General features: G+C 45.7%; 1 protein-coding gene across 1 annotated transcript; it reads left to right on the top strand.

Moving 5' to 3' along the window:
- Positions 1-1614: 1614 nt before the first annotated feature.
- On the top strand, positions 1615-13981 carry ZNF425 (zinc finger protein 425). Its single transcript, XM_057550584.1, is given in 4 exon segments — positions 1615-1749; positions 5338-5464; positions 8641-8751; positions 11000-13981. Coding segments are annotated over 4 exon segments (2181 nt in total). The 5' UTR covers positions 1615-1683; the 3' UTR covers positions 12877-13981.
- Positions 13982-14230: the final 249 nt, after the last annotated feature.

Genomic DNA, 14230 nt, shown 5'->3' on the forward strand with positions numbered 1-14230 from the left:
TTCCTCTGTCAATGAACATTTAAGTTGCTTCCCACTTAATTATTACAGCAACCCTTCAGATATGGAAACTAAGGTTCCAAGTGTCAAGTGACTTCCTTGGTGTCACAAAGATGGCGGACGGTATAGCCTATATCCAAAGCCAGGTCTTTCTCACTTTAAACTCAAGCTCCTTCCACCATAGCTGGCTTCCTTGTGGAATAGGACTCCCTAAAGTCAGCCAGAAAGAACTCTGGGGAAAATGGAGATGTGCAAAGTTGGTTTGGTATGGCCTAAATCTTGGGGCAGGATTCTTGTGAGCCCATGTATGGAAATACCTTCCTCATTCATGGAGAACAGAAGGGCTGACCTGGTACCAATGGTTTAGGAAGCTAAGCAGAATTTTACAAAAATAGCTGTATTCATGCCTATTTGTGATTTCTTTCCTTCCGTGTAAGAGACATCCAGAGACTGGGCTGCCATTTACACACTAAGTGTGTAATAGATGGGGATGTCCTTCAGGTGCTCACCTTTCTGGTCTCCTGGGAATATCATTTGAATGTCCCAGTAAAAGACATTGTAATCCCAGAAACTTAATTAGGCTGAAAACTGGAATCACTTGAGGAAAATCCATACCCCCAACTTTGAGGCCCCAGCAGCAGCTTTAGGAGAAATAATCACTGCCTAGCACCACAACAGTGACGTGCTCATTGGCAGCAGCAGAGGGACAACAGTGGAGACACTATAAGAGTCACTAAGGAAGTTTGTGAGCCCTCCAGACACACATAAAGAGGAAGGGGTTCCAGTGGCTTTGAAGTCTCAGGAACACTACTAGTTAAGGGCATAAAGCAAATTTCACTGTGATAGAGCAAAGGCTGTCCAAGTAGTACAGATGGATATTAGAATAATAAGAACTACTTTAGATCCATATCTAACACCATAAACTGGATAGTTTTACATAGTTAAAGGGTTTATCAAAATAAATTTGTATTTACTACTCACTGTATATACAGAGAAATTCTAAATACTGAAGTATCAGATTGCATCAAAGACAAAAATAAGTGAATTTTAAAATATACATTTGAAAAATCTGATAAGTCAAGCTACTGAATAAGAAATGTATGAGAAACACCACTGGATTATGTGATGTGACCGTGATGTGATATGGAATTTATATAATTATGTAAGATCATTTTCTAGGATCAAATAGGGAATGAAGAAAGCGTTACAAAGGAGGAAAAACAAATTAATGCCTAGAAAAGCCTATAGCCTCATGGAACTAAATACCCACACACACAAATTAATAGAAGTGAAACATGGGACCTCTCTGCATTATTTCTTATAACTGCATATACAACTACAATTATTTCAATAAATTTTTCAATTAAAAAAGTCTATAGCGTCAATAGTAATTAAAGAAATGTAAATCAGAACAAAGTTAAAATAAGACTATTTGACGTGAAGAGATATTTCACCGAAGAGGGTCTGTGGGTGAAAATGAGGCACATGAAAATGTGCTCGAGGTCCACTGCTGCGGCCGGCACAGCGCGGGCGGCTCCCGCGGCCGGCGTTCGCTCCTCCCAGCCGCAGGGGGCGCTGTGGGGGCGGAGCGGCCGCCAGTCCCAGCGTGCACCGCGCCCGGGCCGGGCCGGCTGGTCTGGGCGGAGCGCGGGACTGCCGTAGGGGAGGTGCCGCGGCGTCGCCTGGATGCCGGGGTGGCTGGGGGGCCGGGGTCGGGCGGGACCGCGAGCGGACATGGCCGAGCCGGCTCCGGTAAGAGGGGCCGTGGAAGATGCGGGCCCCTTCGCGATCTGGAGTGGGCTCCTGGTTCAGGGAGCGAGGCGGTGGGAGCCCCGGCCGGGGATTGTCTGTAAGCAGGACTGCGCTCCGACCCCGGGCCGGAGAAGGCTCGGTCTAGGTGCTCGAGTTGTTGTGAGGTTGATCTGGGAGAAAGGGGCCCCGTGGAGAAACCCAGGGTCTCGCTCGTGGTCCGTTCAGTTCCCCTGCTGTTCCCGTCCTGTGCGGGGGTCTCTGAACGTCCTGGTTTCTCTTGGGCTCACATTCCGAGCTCTGCTGACAAATGGAGTTTCAGAGAAGCACATGTTCATCAGCAAATGAGGAAAAGTTGGAAGAAGACTGGAGACTGCTTCCTCTAGGAAAAGACGGAAAACTTAACCAGTTTGGGTGGTTATCCTAATTCAGATTTACCACGAATACTCTAGTGATTTAATGGAAAATTTGAACACTGGGTTTAGAGTTTGAAAGACATATCCTAAGCCTAATCCAGGAAACTCTACATTCAATTAAGTATAACCTGCCTAAGTATGCAAGTTCTCCTTGTATCTCCACTGAGATTTCCTATCTAATAATCTCACTAATGTAGAGGGCTTCTCACCCCTTTCCCGCAGCATTCCTTGGCAGGTACCAATTCTGTTCAGATTTCTTCAGGCCGCCTCTCTTCAACGTCCTGGAATATATCTCTCAGTTCTGTGAAACTTGGTGGTTTGTAATAGTTCTTCTTTGGCTATAAGTTTGAGTCCACAGAGAAAGCTCAAGTGATGTCAGCTTCTTGGCTGTTGTATTATTGGGGGTAGGCAGGGAGAAATCAGCATTTTCTGGTTGATTTTCCTTTTCACTGGAGCAGTTCAGTGCTAATTGTGAGAATGCTCACAGAAAAGTCTTTTGTAAGTGGAAAGCACGTGGGTGAGTTGCAAGTAAACAGTAGAGGAATTTCTTTGAAAGTCTCACCTTAAATGCAACACCAAGTTTAAAGTTGTTTGTTATACTAGCTGATACTTCAGCTTTGGGCGCCTGTAATAGTTTTGATGATGGAATTTTATCTCTGCAACTCTTCTCTTCAGAAAGTGTCAAGTGGCCCTGGTTGTGGAGTTTCCTAGATTCCTTTATTGGGAGAGTTTACTTTGTAGCATTTGGGACCAACATTTTTCATATGCTTGGGAAGAGCCCGAGCTGTCTTGTGAGTTGCCCAGCACTTGCCTTGGTAGGCTCTCATCTACATTTGTAGCACAGAATTTGAAAGGAGTGAAATGGAATCTTCACAAGCTAAATTATGTATCTTCTTTTCCTTCCCTGTCGTCACAGTGCATCTGTCCTTCGAACCTCCAGGAAGAGCAGTCCTGGTTAGTCAGTCCATACCAGAGGTTGTAGATTAAACGTCCATGAACAAATTGTGGCTCGCAGCTGTGTGTTTTGGGTGTTTGTTTGTTTTTAACCATTCCTTGTTAAAATTGTGAATTTTAGTTGCCAAAATGTAAAAATCAGGAGAGTTCACATAAAACTGTCACATCCAGGGACTTCCCTAGTGGCAGTGGTTAAGACTCCACACTCCCAATGCAGGGGGCCCAGGTTCGATCCCTGGTCAGGGAACTAGATCCCACATGCATGCCACAACTAAGAGTTTGCATGCCACAACGAAGGAGCCCACGTGCCGCAACTAAGGAGCCCTCAAGCCACAACGAAGGAGACTTCGAGCCGCAACTAAAGGAGCCTGTTTGCCACAACTAAGACCCAGCGCAACCAAAATAAATAAATAAATAAATATATATATATATATATATATATATATATATGAACTGTCACATCCAAATGTAAAATGTTAAGCTCTAAGATGACATTGGAGAAAATCTTTGGGACCTAGGGCTTGGTGAAAAGTTCATAGATGTGGCACCAAAAGCACAATCTGCAAAAGAAAAAAATGATGAGTTGGATGTCATCAAAATTAAAAACTTTTGCTCTGGGAAAAATTCTGTTAAGAGGGTGAAAAGACAAGCTACGGATGGAGGAGGGCATATTTGCAAACCACATACCTGACAAAGGACTTATATCTAGAATATATAAAGAACTCTCAAAATTCAACAACAACAACAAAAAAACAGTCCAATTAGAAAATGCGCAAAATACATGAAGAGACAGTTCACCAAAGAGGATATGTGGATGAGAAATAAGCACATGAAAAGATGCTCATCATCATTATTCATTAGAGAAGTGCAAACTCAAATCACAATGAGATCACTGCACAACTATTAGAATAATGAAAATAAAAAATAGCAACATTGGGACTTCCCTAGCAGTCCAGTGGCTAAGACTCCGCCCTTCCAAGGCAGGGGGTGCTGGTTTGATCCCCGGTCGGGGAACAAAGACCCCACATGCTGCACAGTGCGGCCAAAAAAAAAAAAAAGCAACATTACCAAATGCTGGTGAGGATGCTGAGAAATGATCTCTCGTGCATTGCTCGTAGGAATGTAAAAGGGTTCAGCCACTCTGGAAAATAGTTTCTTAGTAAACTAAACATATAATTTCCATATGACCCTGCAGTTGTAGACCTCGGCACTTATCCCAGAAAAATGGAATGCATCCCCACCAAAAACTTGTACATGATTATTTATAGCAGTTTTTTTGGTAACAGCCCAAAACTGGAAACAACTACATTGTCCCTCATTAGGTAAGTGGTTAACCAAACTGTGGTATACCCATACCATTGCCTACTGCTCAGCAATAGAAAGAAATGAAATATTGATAAACAATAAACACAACTTGGATGGATCTCAAGAGCATTATGATGGCTGAAAAATGTCAATTTCAAAAAGTTGCATACTATGACTTTTTTTTTTTTTTTTTTTTTTTGGCCACGTTACATGGCATGCAGTATCCCAGTTCCCTGACCAGGAATCGAACCCGTGCCCCCTGCAGTGGATGCACGGAGTCCTAACCACTGGACCGCCAGTGAATTCCCTGACTTCATGTTTGTAACAGTCTTGAAATGACAAAGTTACAGAGATGGATAATAGATTAGTGGGTGTGATTATGAAAGGGTAGCCCAAAGGAGATCTCTGGCCATGGAATAGTTTTGTTCATGATTGCAGGGTGGTCCTATGAGTCAGCACATGTGATGAAATCACGTAGAATTACACACACACTACCAATGTCAGTTTCACGGTTTTGACAGTGTACTATAATAACGTACCATGTGACCATTGGGGTAAACTGAAGGGTACAAGGAACGCTTCTGTACTACCTTTGAATCTATAATCATTTCAAAATTAAAAAGTTACTTTAAAAATTGACATATCTGGCAACACTGGCCCAGTCTTACGTTGCAGTAGTTGTTTGCTGCTATGTTAAGTATCCTCCTTTAGATGGTACATGTGCTCAAAGGCCTGCTATTCATTCATTCACTTTACTTAGTTCCAGTAGACCTCTGTGACCCCTTTATTATGTTCATGGTACCATCCAGAGATAACTACCTTAATACTGTTCCTCCCTGTCTCTTAAAGACATGGATGTTGAAAAGCACAGTAGCCTTGAAATGAAAATATATGTATGTACTGTTTATGATTTCAGTTACCCATGGCATTTGATGAAGTGGCCTTATACTTTTTGGAGCAAGAGTGGGAAATCCTGGAGAAGTGGCAGAAGGAAATGTATCAGCAAGAAATGAAGACCAATTATGAGACCCTTGATTCCCTGGGTAAGATGGGTTTCTAAGGAATCGCTTTTTGGGACCCAACCTAATACTAATAGGCTTTCTTCCCTTTATTGGCTGTTGGCTGTTGGCTGGTTGAATATGATACTGTGCCCAATTCACATTCAGAATGTCTCTTTAACTTCCTGTAATGGCCTGGGAATTTTGTCTCTTTTTATCCAGTGATATCTGTGCCCCTCAGCCTTGTTAACACTCTGAATTCTCTATCTCCCACTCCAACCCTCCCCCATTTCTCCCACAGTTAGAATTACAAAATAATCTAATTGCCTCTCTCTTTTTTAAGTGTGTTGTTTTATTTCTTTAACTGATACTTTAGTGCCTGCTTATGTTGCCTGAATGAGATACATGCTTATAAGAACTAAGGCTCTCATGAAGGGGACATAGTTATTATATTAGAATAAGCTGAGGACCCAACACATTGCAGAATGTGGATACAACAGGGAAGAAAGTTTCCCTGGTAAAAGGAGAGAGAAGAAAGCAGGGGGATGGGATACTTAGATATCTTCAGGGAAGTACTCAGGAAGTGGATTGGAAGAGAAATTTGGGGAGATTGTACCTCACTGCTTACTCATCTTGCTCTAACTCAGTCTTGTATCATTAAGAATATTTCTCCTCTTATCAATGTAATAGGTGATCTCAGTATACCTGAAGAATTCTTTCTCTCTTTGGGGGTTTATAACTTATTCTGTCTGAGATATGAATGACAAGAGCGAGTCAACCATGTGAAATCAGGGGGAAGAAAATTCTAAGCAGAGAAAGAACTAGTGCAAAGGCCCACAGGTTGGAGTGAATGAGCTCAGTACATTGTGGGAACCTCAGTGAGGCTGTTGTGGCATATGCACGGAGAGTTAGCACAAGAGTGATGGGAGAAGAGGACGGCAAGGGCAGCGATGCCGAATTGTGAAGGGCCTCTAGGCTGAGCTGCAGGGTTGGATTTTATTCTAAAGATAAAGGGAAGATGATAGGGGATTTTTTTTTTTTCTGCCGCACCACACAGCTTGTGGGCTTTTAGTTCCCTCACCAGGGATTGAACCTGCGCCCTCGGTAGTGAAAGCACAGAGTCCTAACCACTGGGCCACCAGGGAATTCCCATAGGGGGATTTAAATAGAGAAGTAATATGATATCTTTTTTTTTTTAATGATTACTTGGGTTGCTATGTGGAAAATAAATTGTAGTGCGTAGAAATAAAGGAGAGAGACCAACCAGGAGCCTTGGCAGTACTGGTGAATCTTTGTGGCAGCTGAACCAGGTATGTAGTAATGAAGACAGAGAGCAGGAGGCAGTCTCCAGATATGTTTTGGAGGTAGCAGCCCAGATTTTGCCAGTTGCTTGCAGAGGAGTCCAGTGAAAGAAGAACCAACTTCTAGATTTTTGGCTTGAGTATCTTGACGGCAGTGTTTTTTGTTTTGTTTTAAAGAGCAATGCCTTTTGTTTTTTAAAATTTATTTTATTTAATTTATTTATTTTTGACTGCGTTGGGTCTTTGTTGCTGCACACAGGCTTTCTCTAGTTGTGGTGAGTGGGGGCTACTCTTCGTTGCGATGCGCAGGCTTCTTATTGCGGTGGCTTCTCTTGTTGCAGAGCATGGCCGCTAGGCACGTGGGCTTCAGTAGTTGTGGCACGCAGGCTCAGTAGTTGTGGCTCGCGGGCTCTAGAGCACAGGCTCAGTTGCTCCACGGCATGTGGGATCTTCCTGGAACAGGGCTTGAACCCATGTCCCCGGCATTAGCAATGCTGATTCCCAACCACTGCACCACCAGGGAAGCCCCGATGGCAGTGGTTTTATTCACTGACATGAGGAAGGCTTGGGAGAGAGCAGGTTTTGGCCACATTAAGTGTGAGATGCTTATTAAACATTTATATGGAAATATAAAGTAGATAATTGAGTATGCGAGACTGGAATTCCAGTGAAGATCAGGACTGGATTCACACATTTGGGGTCATTGTATAAATGACATTTAAACCACAGGGCTAGTTGGGATCATCTAGGGAGAATATGTCAATAGGACAGGACACCCCAGCTGTCCCCAGGACACCCCAACAGTTAGGGTCAAGCTAAGGAGACTGAGGCCAGTAGGGTAGGAGAAACTACAGCCCTGTGCTGATCCAGTGTTGAGTTTTGAGTTATCACAATCCTTGGGCTTGGAGAATCCAGTCTGATTTTCCCAAATTTTAAAAACCAAACAGTATTATTTGCAAATGATTTTCTTTACAGGATGTCCAGATCCTAACTCCAGAGATTAGGATTTAGCAGGTCCAGGCTCAGGCCCAGGAATCTATGTTTTTAACAAGTACTTCAGGTGCTGCTAATGCTGGTGGTAACTAGGTCACTTCGAGAAACACTGATCCAAGGGCTGAGCCATAGGTGACACCACTGCAGGGTATCTGATGCATCTTCTAAAATCCCTCCACTACTTTGTAACAACCCCTCTTCCCTTCAGGCTGATGTCATTAGACACATTACTCTCCATCTCTTCATAATCACTGTCATTTAACAGCCTCCTGGTTCCTTCATTACATTGATCAAGAAAGAATGTGGGCGGGACTTCCCTGGTGGCACAGTGGTAAAGAATCCTCCTTCCAATGCAGGAGGCCCGGGTTCGATCCCTGGTCAGGGAACTAGATCCCACATGCATGCTGCAATTAAGAGTTCGAATGCCACAACTAAGAAACTGGTGAGCCACAACTAAGGAGCCCGCAAGCGGCAACTAAGGAGTCCGCCTGCTGCAACTAAGATGTGTCACAACCAAATAAATAAATAAAATATTAGAAGGAATGTGGGCACCTCAGTAATTAGTTCCTTAGATGTGCAGAGTCTAATCAGAAAAGTTTAGTCATCTGGGTTCCCTTCTTGACCCCCTCTGACTGCTTTTTATTCTACTCACATTGTTCTCATAATGATCCCTTTTGAATACTTTCTGCCTGGATCCTCATCATCCCCAACCTCTCTGTTTCCTTTAATTTTGTGAAATATTGTCGGGAACATTTAACAGTTATTCATGTAATTTCAAGGGTTTCCATTTTTTTTAACGTAACATTGATCTCATGTCTCCAGGAATCAAGGTCAGCCATGAAACTAAAATTAAAATTAAAAACTGAAATTGTTTTTAGTCAAGTACTCAGGAAACCCAGACTGAGTCTGTGTGGACTCTCTCTGCAGGCTGTATTTCTTCAAAGCCAGATTTGATCACCTGGATGGAACAAGGAAGAATGCTGTTAATCAGAGACCAAGGACACTTAGAGAAAACACAAATGACACTTGGCCTTTCTGGTGAGTAGATGGATTTGAGGGCCTGGCTCATTTATTCTCCTAGCCTTGTTTGCTAATCTTTCTGCAGAGTCAGCAGGACGTAGTGAATAAGAAATATTATTTTGATGGAGAATGTTATTTTTTTTCACTCAAGTTGGTAGCAAATATAAGAATGTCTTACTTTTATAAAGAAGGAAGTTGTATATATTTCATTAAAAAAAAAAAAAACAACAGAAAATGAGAACTGCCTTTAAGAGAACAGTAAAGGATCCACTTGTCCAGTCCTGAGGAAAAACCGTCTTCCCCATCACATCATCATGTCCATTTGTGTACAGAGAAATGAGAAGTCTTCCAATTTTGTACAGTATATTCTTTTATTGTTCAGATTTTTAGAACTTGGGATTTTTTTATTCCTTTTGAAGGATTACTTTTTAATTCCTTGTATCATAAGGAAAACATTTTAAATATATTAATACTTTTAAGTATTTAAGAGAATGTGTCATTTTTTAGAGTATGTTAATGCTTTACTAAATGGAGATCTACTAAGTCTCTGGGTATCAAGGACTCTCCTGAAAAAGAGGGAATTTAAACCCAGGGAGTGTGTGACTAGCTCCATCAGAGGATAAAAGAATTCCCCAGGGCTTCATTTCACTGCTACCATCTATTAATTCACCCATCTAATCAGTATTGTCCCTACCATGTTCATAGGACTATGTCACATATTACATAGGCCAGGGGTTGGGAGAAATATATATATATATATTTTTTCCCACTCTAAGAGTTTATTGTCTGTCTTACTGACCTACTGACATGGCAGTTAGGTTAGTCAATTATATTGAACTATTGGATTAGTCTACTATAAAATAAGACCGTATACAACTTATAAATAGTAAGTGGCAATGATAATAAAGCGCTATAGGGATTTAGAGGAGAAAGCAGAGGAGAGACAGCAATATCCCAGAAGGACTTCTAAAGGAATTAGGATTTAAATAGCATAGAATGGGCATATTTGGTAAGGCAAAGAAGATTCAACAGGGGTCATACATGAGCTGAGGCTTAGAGGTGAGAACAAGCCTGTTATATTTAGAAAATGGAAGGCGCTGAGTATAGCTGAATGTTATTTGTGGGACATAGTGGAAGATGGGGGGAGTGGCAGTGGTGGCACATAATTGGTATCAGAGACCAAAAATGCCATGGTGGGAGTTTAATTTCATCCTTTAGAAAGGGCCTGGAAAGGTTTTTGAGTACCAAAGAATGAACGACGTTGGTGGCTGTCCCTAAAAACAAATGTTTCCTTTGTACCAGGTGGTACTCACCCAGTAACACAACTACTCCCCTGCCTGGGATAAACAGTAAGTGATGAGAAATAGGATTCAAGGAGACAGGCAAGTATGCTTTTCTCATGGTCCAGGCAAAAGCTGTGGGTGCTAACTTAGTAAATGATGTCATCTAGTTGGAAACATCTGTGTTGTTGTTGAGATGACCTCAGAGCAGAATCAGAGTCCTGCTCTGGGGCAAGCCTGATAGGTGAGGTTTGCTCCCAGGTTAAGAGATTTTAAAAAGGAGAGCTATGTGACCCACTGCAACAGGATGAGGGAGAAAAAGATGTTCTGGAATATAGCAGCTCAGGTGATTGTCGGGAATTGTCCTCTCCAGGTGTGGCGGGTGAGAATAAGGTGCCAACTCAGCTCCCTCTGTTCCCTGTCATCATGGCTTTTACTTTGGGAACAGCAGTGACTTTCTTATAATTCGGAGTTCCTTGGGAAAGGGAATTACTTCCACAGTGTTCTTTGTGAATTCAGTAAATTGCCATTTGACATTCCTAAGAAAGATACTTCCTATTAGCATTTCTTCAGAAAACTTTTCCTGAAATCTGTGGTGGAAGGGTGCAAGAATACGACCCAAAGCCTTCCTACTTAAATATTGTGCTATTTATTTCACAGATTTAAAGAAATATTATAATGAAATGGTCAGATTCTCAGAGTAACTCATTTTTATTTTCTTCCAAGTTCTGCTTAGCCTCTGAGGGTCCTCATAGGCTCACAAAATGTATTTGCCTGCCATTTTTTTCACGTTAAGCCTTCTGTTAACAAATGATGAAAGGATTTGCACATCCAAGTTAAACTTCAATATAATTCACCTGTGGTAGGCAGATTCACAAAGTCATGGGGACAACGGGAGTCCCTTTCCCACGTTGTCAGTGATGTGAAGACAGTCCTTGACTCCGCAGACCGATCACTGATGAGGGTGGGCCTTTTTGTCTTTCCAGGTGACCAGGAAACTCTCCGGGCAAAAGAGGAGGAATGCCATTTAAATGGTCTCCAAGAGCAGGGCTTCTGTGCTCCCTTATCCAAGGAGGAAAGAAAGATTTTATCAGATCAAAGAGCCGCCTTACAACACCCAAGTCTCCAAGAAACAGAGATTCTAAATAAAAACCTCGACATCACAGCATCTAATCAGGACAAGAATGATCCACGGCATAAGCCAATAGGAACCCCAGATCACCTGGAAATTCCACCAGGGCTGAGACTTTATTCCTGCTTTGTCTGTAGGAATGTCTTCCAGATAAAGAGAGACTTTGTGAAGCACAAAAGGAACCACCGCGAAGGCCAGTCCTGTCAATATCCGAAGCACAAAAACAAGTCCAGGGGGAAGGCGGAGCTCAGGTGGCCCCGGCCGGTCCCGTGTAAGCAGCAGCCTTTCCGGCGCGGCGTGTGCGAGCAGAGCGGCTGTGTCAGGTGCAGCCTGGCCCCGCACCAGGTGGCTCGCCCGGGCCCCGAGTGTGGCAGGCCCTTCCGGTCCAAAACCGCCCTGAACAAGCATGTGTGTTCGCCCAGAGGGGAAAGGCCGTTTTCCTGCCGGGAGTGTGGCCGGGGGTTCACCCAGCAGGACGAGCTGGCCGAGCACCTGCGGGTGCACAGCGGGAGGACGCCCTTCCAGGGTCCGCAGGGCGGCAGAGGACCCTCGGGGGAGGCGGCCGCGGGGACCCACCGGCGGGCACACCGCGGGGAGAAGTCGTTCTCCTGTGACGACTGTGACCGGAAGTTCACCCACCGGAGCAAGCTCACCGAACACGTCTGAGTTCACACGGGGGAGAAGCCCTTCCGGTGTCCCGAGTGCCAGAGAAGCTTCCGCCTCAAGAGCAGCCTGCGGGCCCATCTCTGTCGGCACAGCGGGAGGAAGCCCTTCCGGTGCCCCGAGTGCGGCCGGAGCTTCTGCTGGAGGAACGCCATGAAGGCGCACCAGCGTCTGCACAGCCAAGAGAAGCCCTTCTCCTGCGGGCAGTGCGGCCGGGGGTTCACCCGGCCCTCGAAGCTCGCGCGCCACCGCCGCGTCCACGCCAGGCAGACGGCGTTCCCCTGCGAGCGGTGCGGGAGGACCTTCCCCCGGCGCTCGGGGCTCACGCGGCACCTCCAGGTCCACACCGAGGAGAAGCCCTTCTCCTGCGCCCAGTGCGGCCGGGGCTTCCGCCGCCGCGCGCACCTCGCCGAGCACCGGCGACTCCACGGCGGGGCCGAGCCCTTCAGGTGCCCCGAGTGCAGCCGGAGCTTCTCCTGGAAGGCCTCCCTGAAGCTGCACCGGCGGCGGCACGCGGGCGAGCGGCCCTTCGCGTGCGGCGAGTGCGGCAAGGCCTACGCTCAGCCGTCCCAGCTCGCCGAGCACGCGAGGGTCCACAGCGGGGAGAAGCCCTTCCGATGCCCCGAGTGCGACAGGGGCTTCCGGCTCAGAGGGAACCTGAAGAGCCACCTGCTCCAGCACAGCGGCCGGAAGCCCTTCCCCTGTGCGACGTGTGGCCGAAGCTTCGCTCAGCGGTACAGGCTTACGGAGCACGTGCGCGTCCACAGCGGCGAGAAGCCCTTCCGGTGCCCCGAGTGCGGCAAGAGCTACTGCCTCCGGGGAAGCTTGAAGGCGCACCTGCACACGCACAGCGGCGAGAAGCCCTTCGGGTGTCCCGAGTGCGGCAAGAGCTTCCTACAGAAGAGAAGCCTGGAGACCCATCTGCACCGTCACCGCGGGGAGAGGCCTTTTTCTTGTGCGGAGTGTGGAAGGGGCTTCACCTACCTGGGGGCGCTCAACACCCACATTGCCGTGCACGCCAGGGAGCAGCCCTTCAGTCTCGAGGTCACGCCACTCCAAAAGCAGTGACAGCTCTGCGGTGGGGCCAGTGGCTCTGTTGGCTCTGGCTGAGGCAGGACAAAAAACTCACCCAACATGCTTCAGCCACACTGGCCAGCACGGAGCAGGCGGTCGTGAGGGCTGCTTGACGAAGGTTCCAGATAATCCAGGCACAGCGTCTAGAGACTGGAGGAAAGCAGGCTTTTTGTGAAAGGCACTAGTCATCCTGAGGTGAGAGTCAGGTTAGAGCTCCTCTTTTAGCCTTTTTCTCCTCTTTTTTGTAATAAAGTTTCTTGTGACAAAAGTTCCTTACATCATGGGTGTTTTAGTCTGCTGGGGCTGCCATAGGAAAATGCCACAGACTGGGTGGCTTAAACCACAGAAATTTATTTTCTTATAGTTCTACAGGCTGGAAGTCCAAGATCAAGGTGCCAGCAAGGTTGGTGTCTGGTGAGGGCCTCTTTTCCTGGCTTGCAGATGTCACTTTCCCCGTGTGTCCTCACGTGGCTTTTTTCTGGGCGGGGGTGGGATATCTCTGGTATTTCTTCCTTTAATAAGGACACCAGTCCTATTGGATTAGTGCCCCAACCCTGTGACCTCATTTAACCATAATGAATTAATTTTGGAGAACCTGACCGTGTAGCCCTAGACCTGAACAAAGTGAATGAGGAGGCAGAGACTAGGAATGATGTGCTGGTGGAGCCTCCTCTAAATGGAAAGAAATGCCAAGAATGGGGAAGAAGCGTGCCCCCCACCAAATCCAACAGCCAGCTGTACCTGTCCATTCGCCTGTCTGCCTGGCTCTCCTGAGCCACACCTTGTGCAGCAGTTTCCTCTGTTCTCTGTGAGGTGTTGATGACTTTTAAATCTTTAAATCCATGTTCACATTTCCAGCTTCCTCCTGATTATTTCTGACTTCCACAGACATCTCAAACACAAAATGCCCAGAATAATACTCCTCATCAGTACCAGCCCTCACTCTATACCTCTTTTCTTTACAGTCCCCTGTTTTTCTCACCTCAAAATTATAACTAATCTCCAGAGCTGTAAACTTGATCATGATCCTAGATTTTCCTACACCCAATCTACTAAATTTCTCCCAAATAAAAGCCCTTCTCTATCTCTGCTGCCACCATTTAAGCTCACTTTTGAAAAACTTTTTTTTTTTTTTTTTAGGATTTTCTTATTTATTTATTTATTTATTTATTTATTTATTTTTGGCTGTGTTGGGTCTTCGGTTCGTGCGAGGGCTTTCTCCAGTTGCGGCAAGCGGGGGCCACTCTTCATCGCGGTGCGGGGACCGCTCTTCATCGCGGTGCGCGGGCCTTTCTCTATCGCGGCCCCTCCCGTCACGGGGCACAGGCTCCAGACGCGCAGGCTCAGC

This window comes from Balaenoptera acutorostrata, chromosome 7 (genome assembly GCF_949987535.1).
Source record: "Balaenoptera acutorostrata chromosome 7, mBalAcu1.1, whole genome shotgun sequence".
NCBI lineage: Eukaryota > Metazoa > Chordata > Mammalia > Artiodactyla > Balaenopteridae > Balaenoptera > Balaenoptera acutorostrata.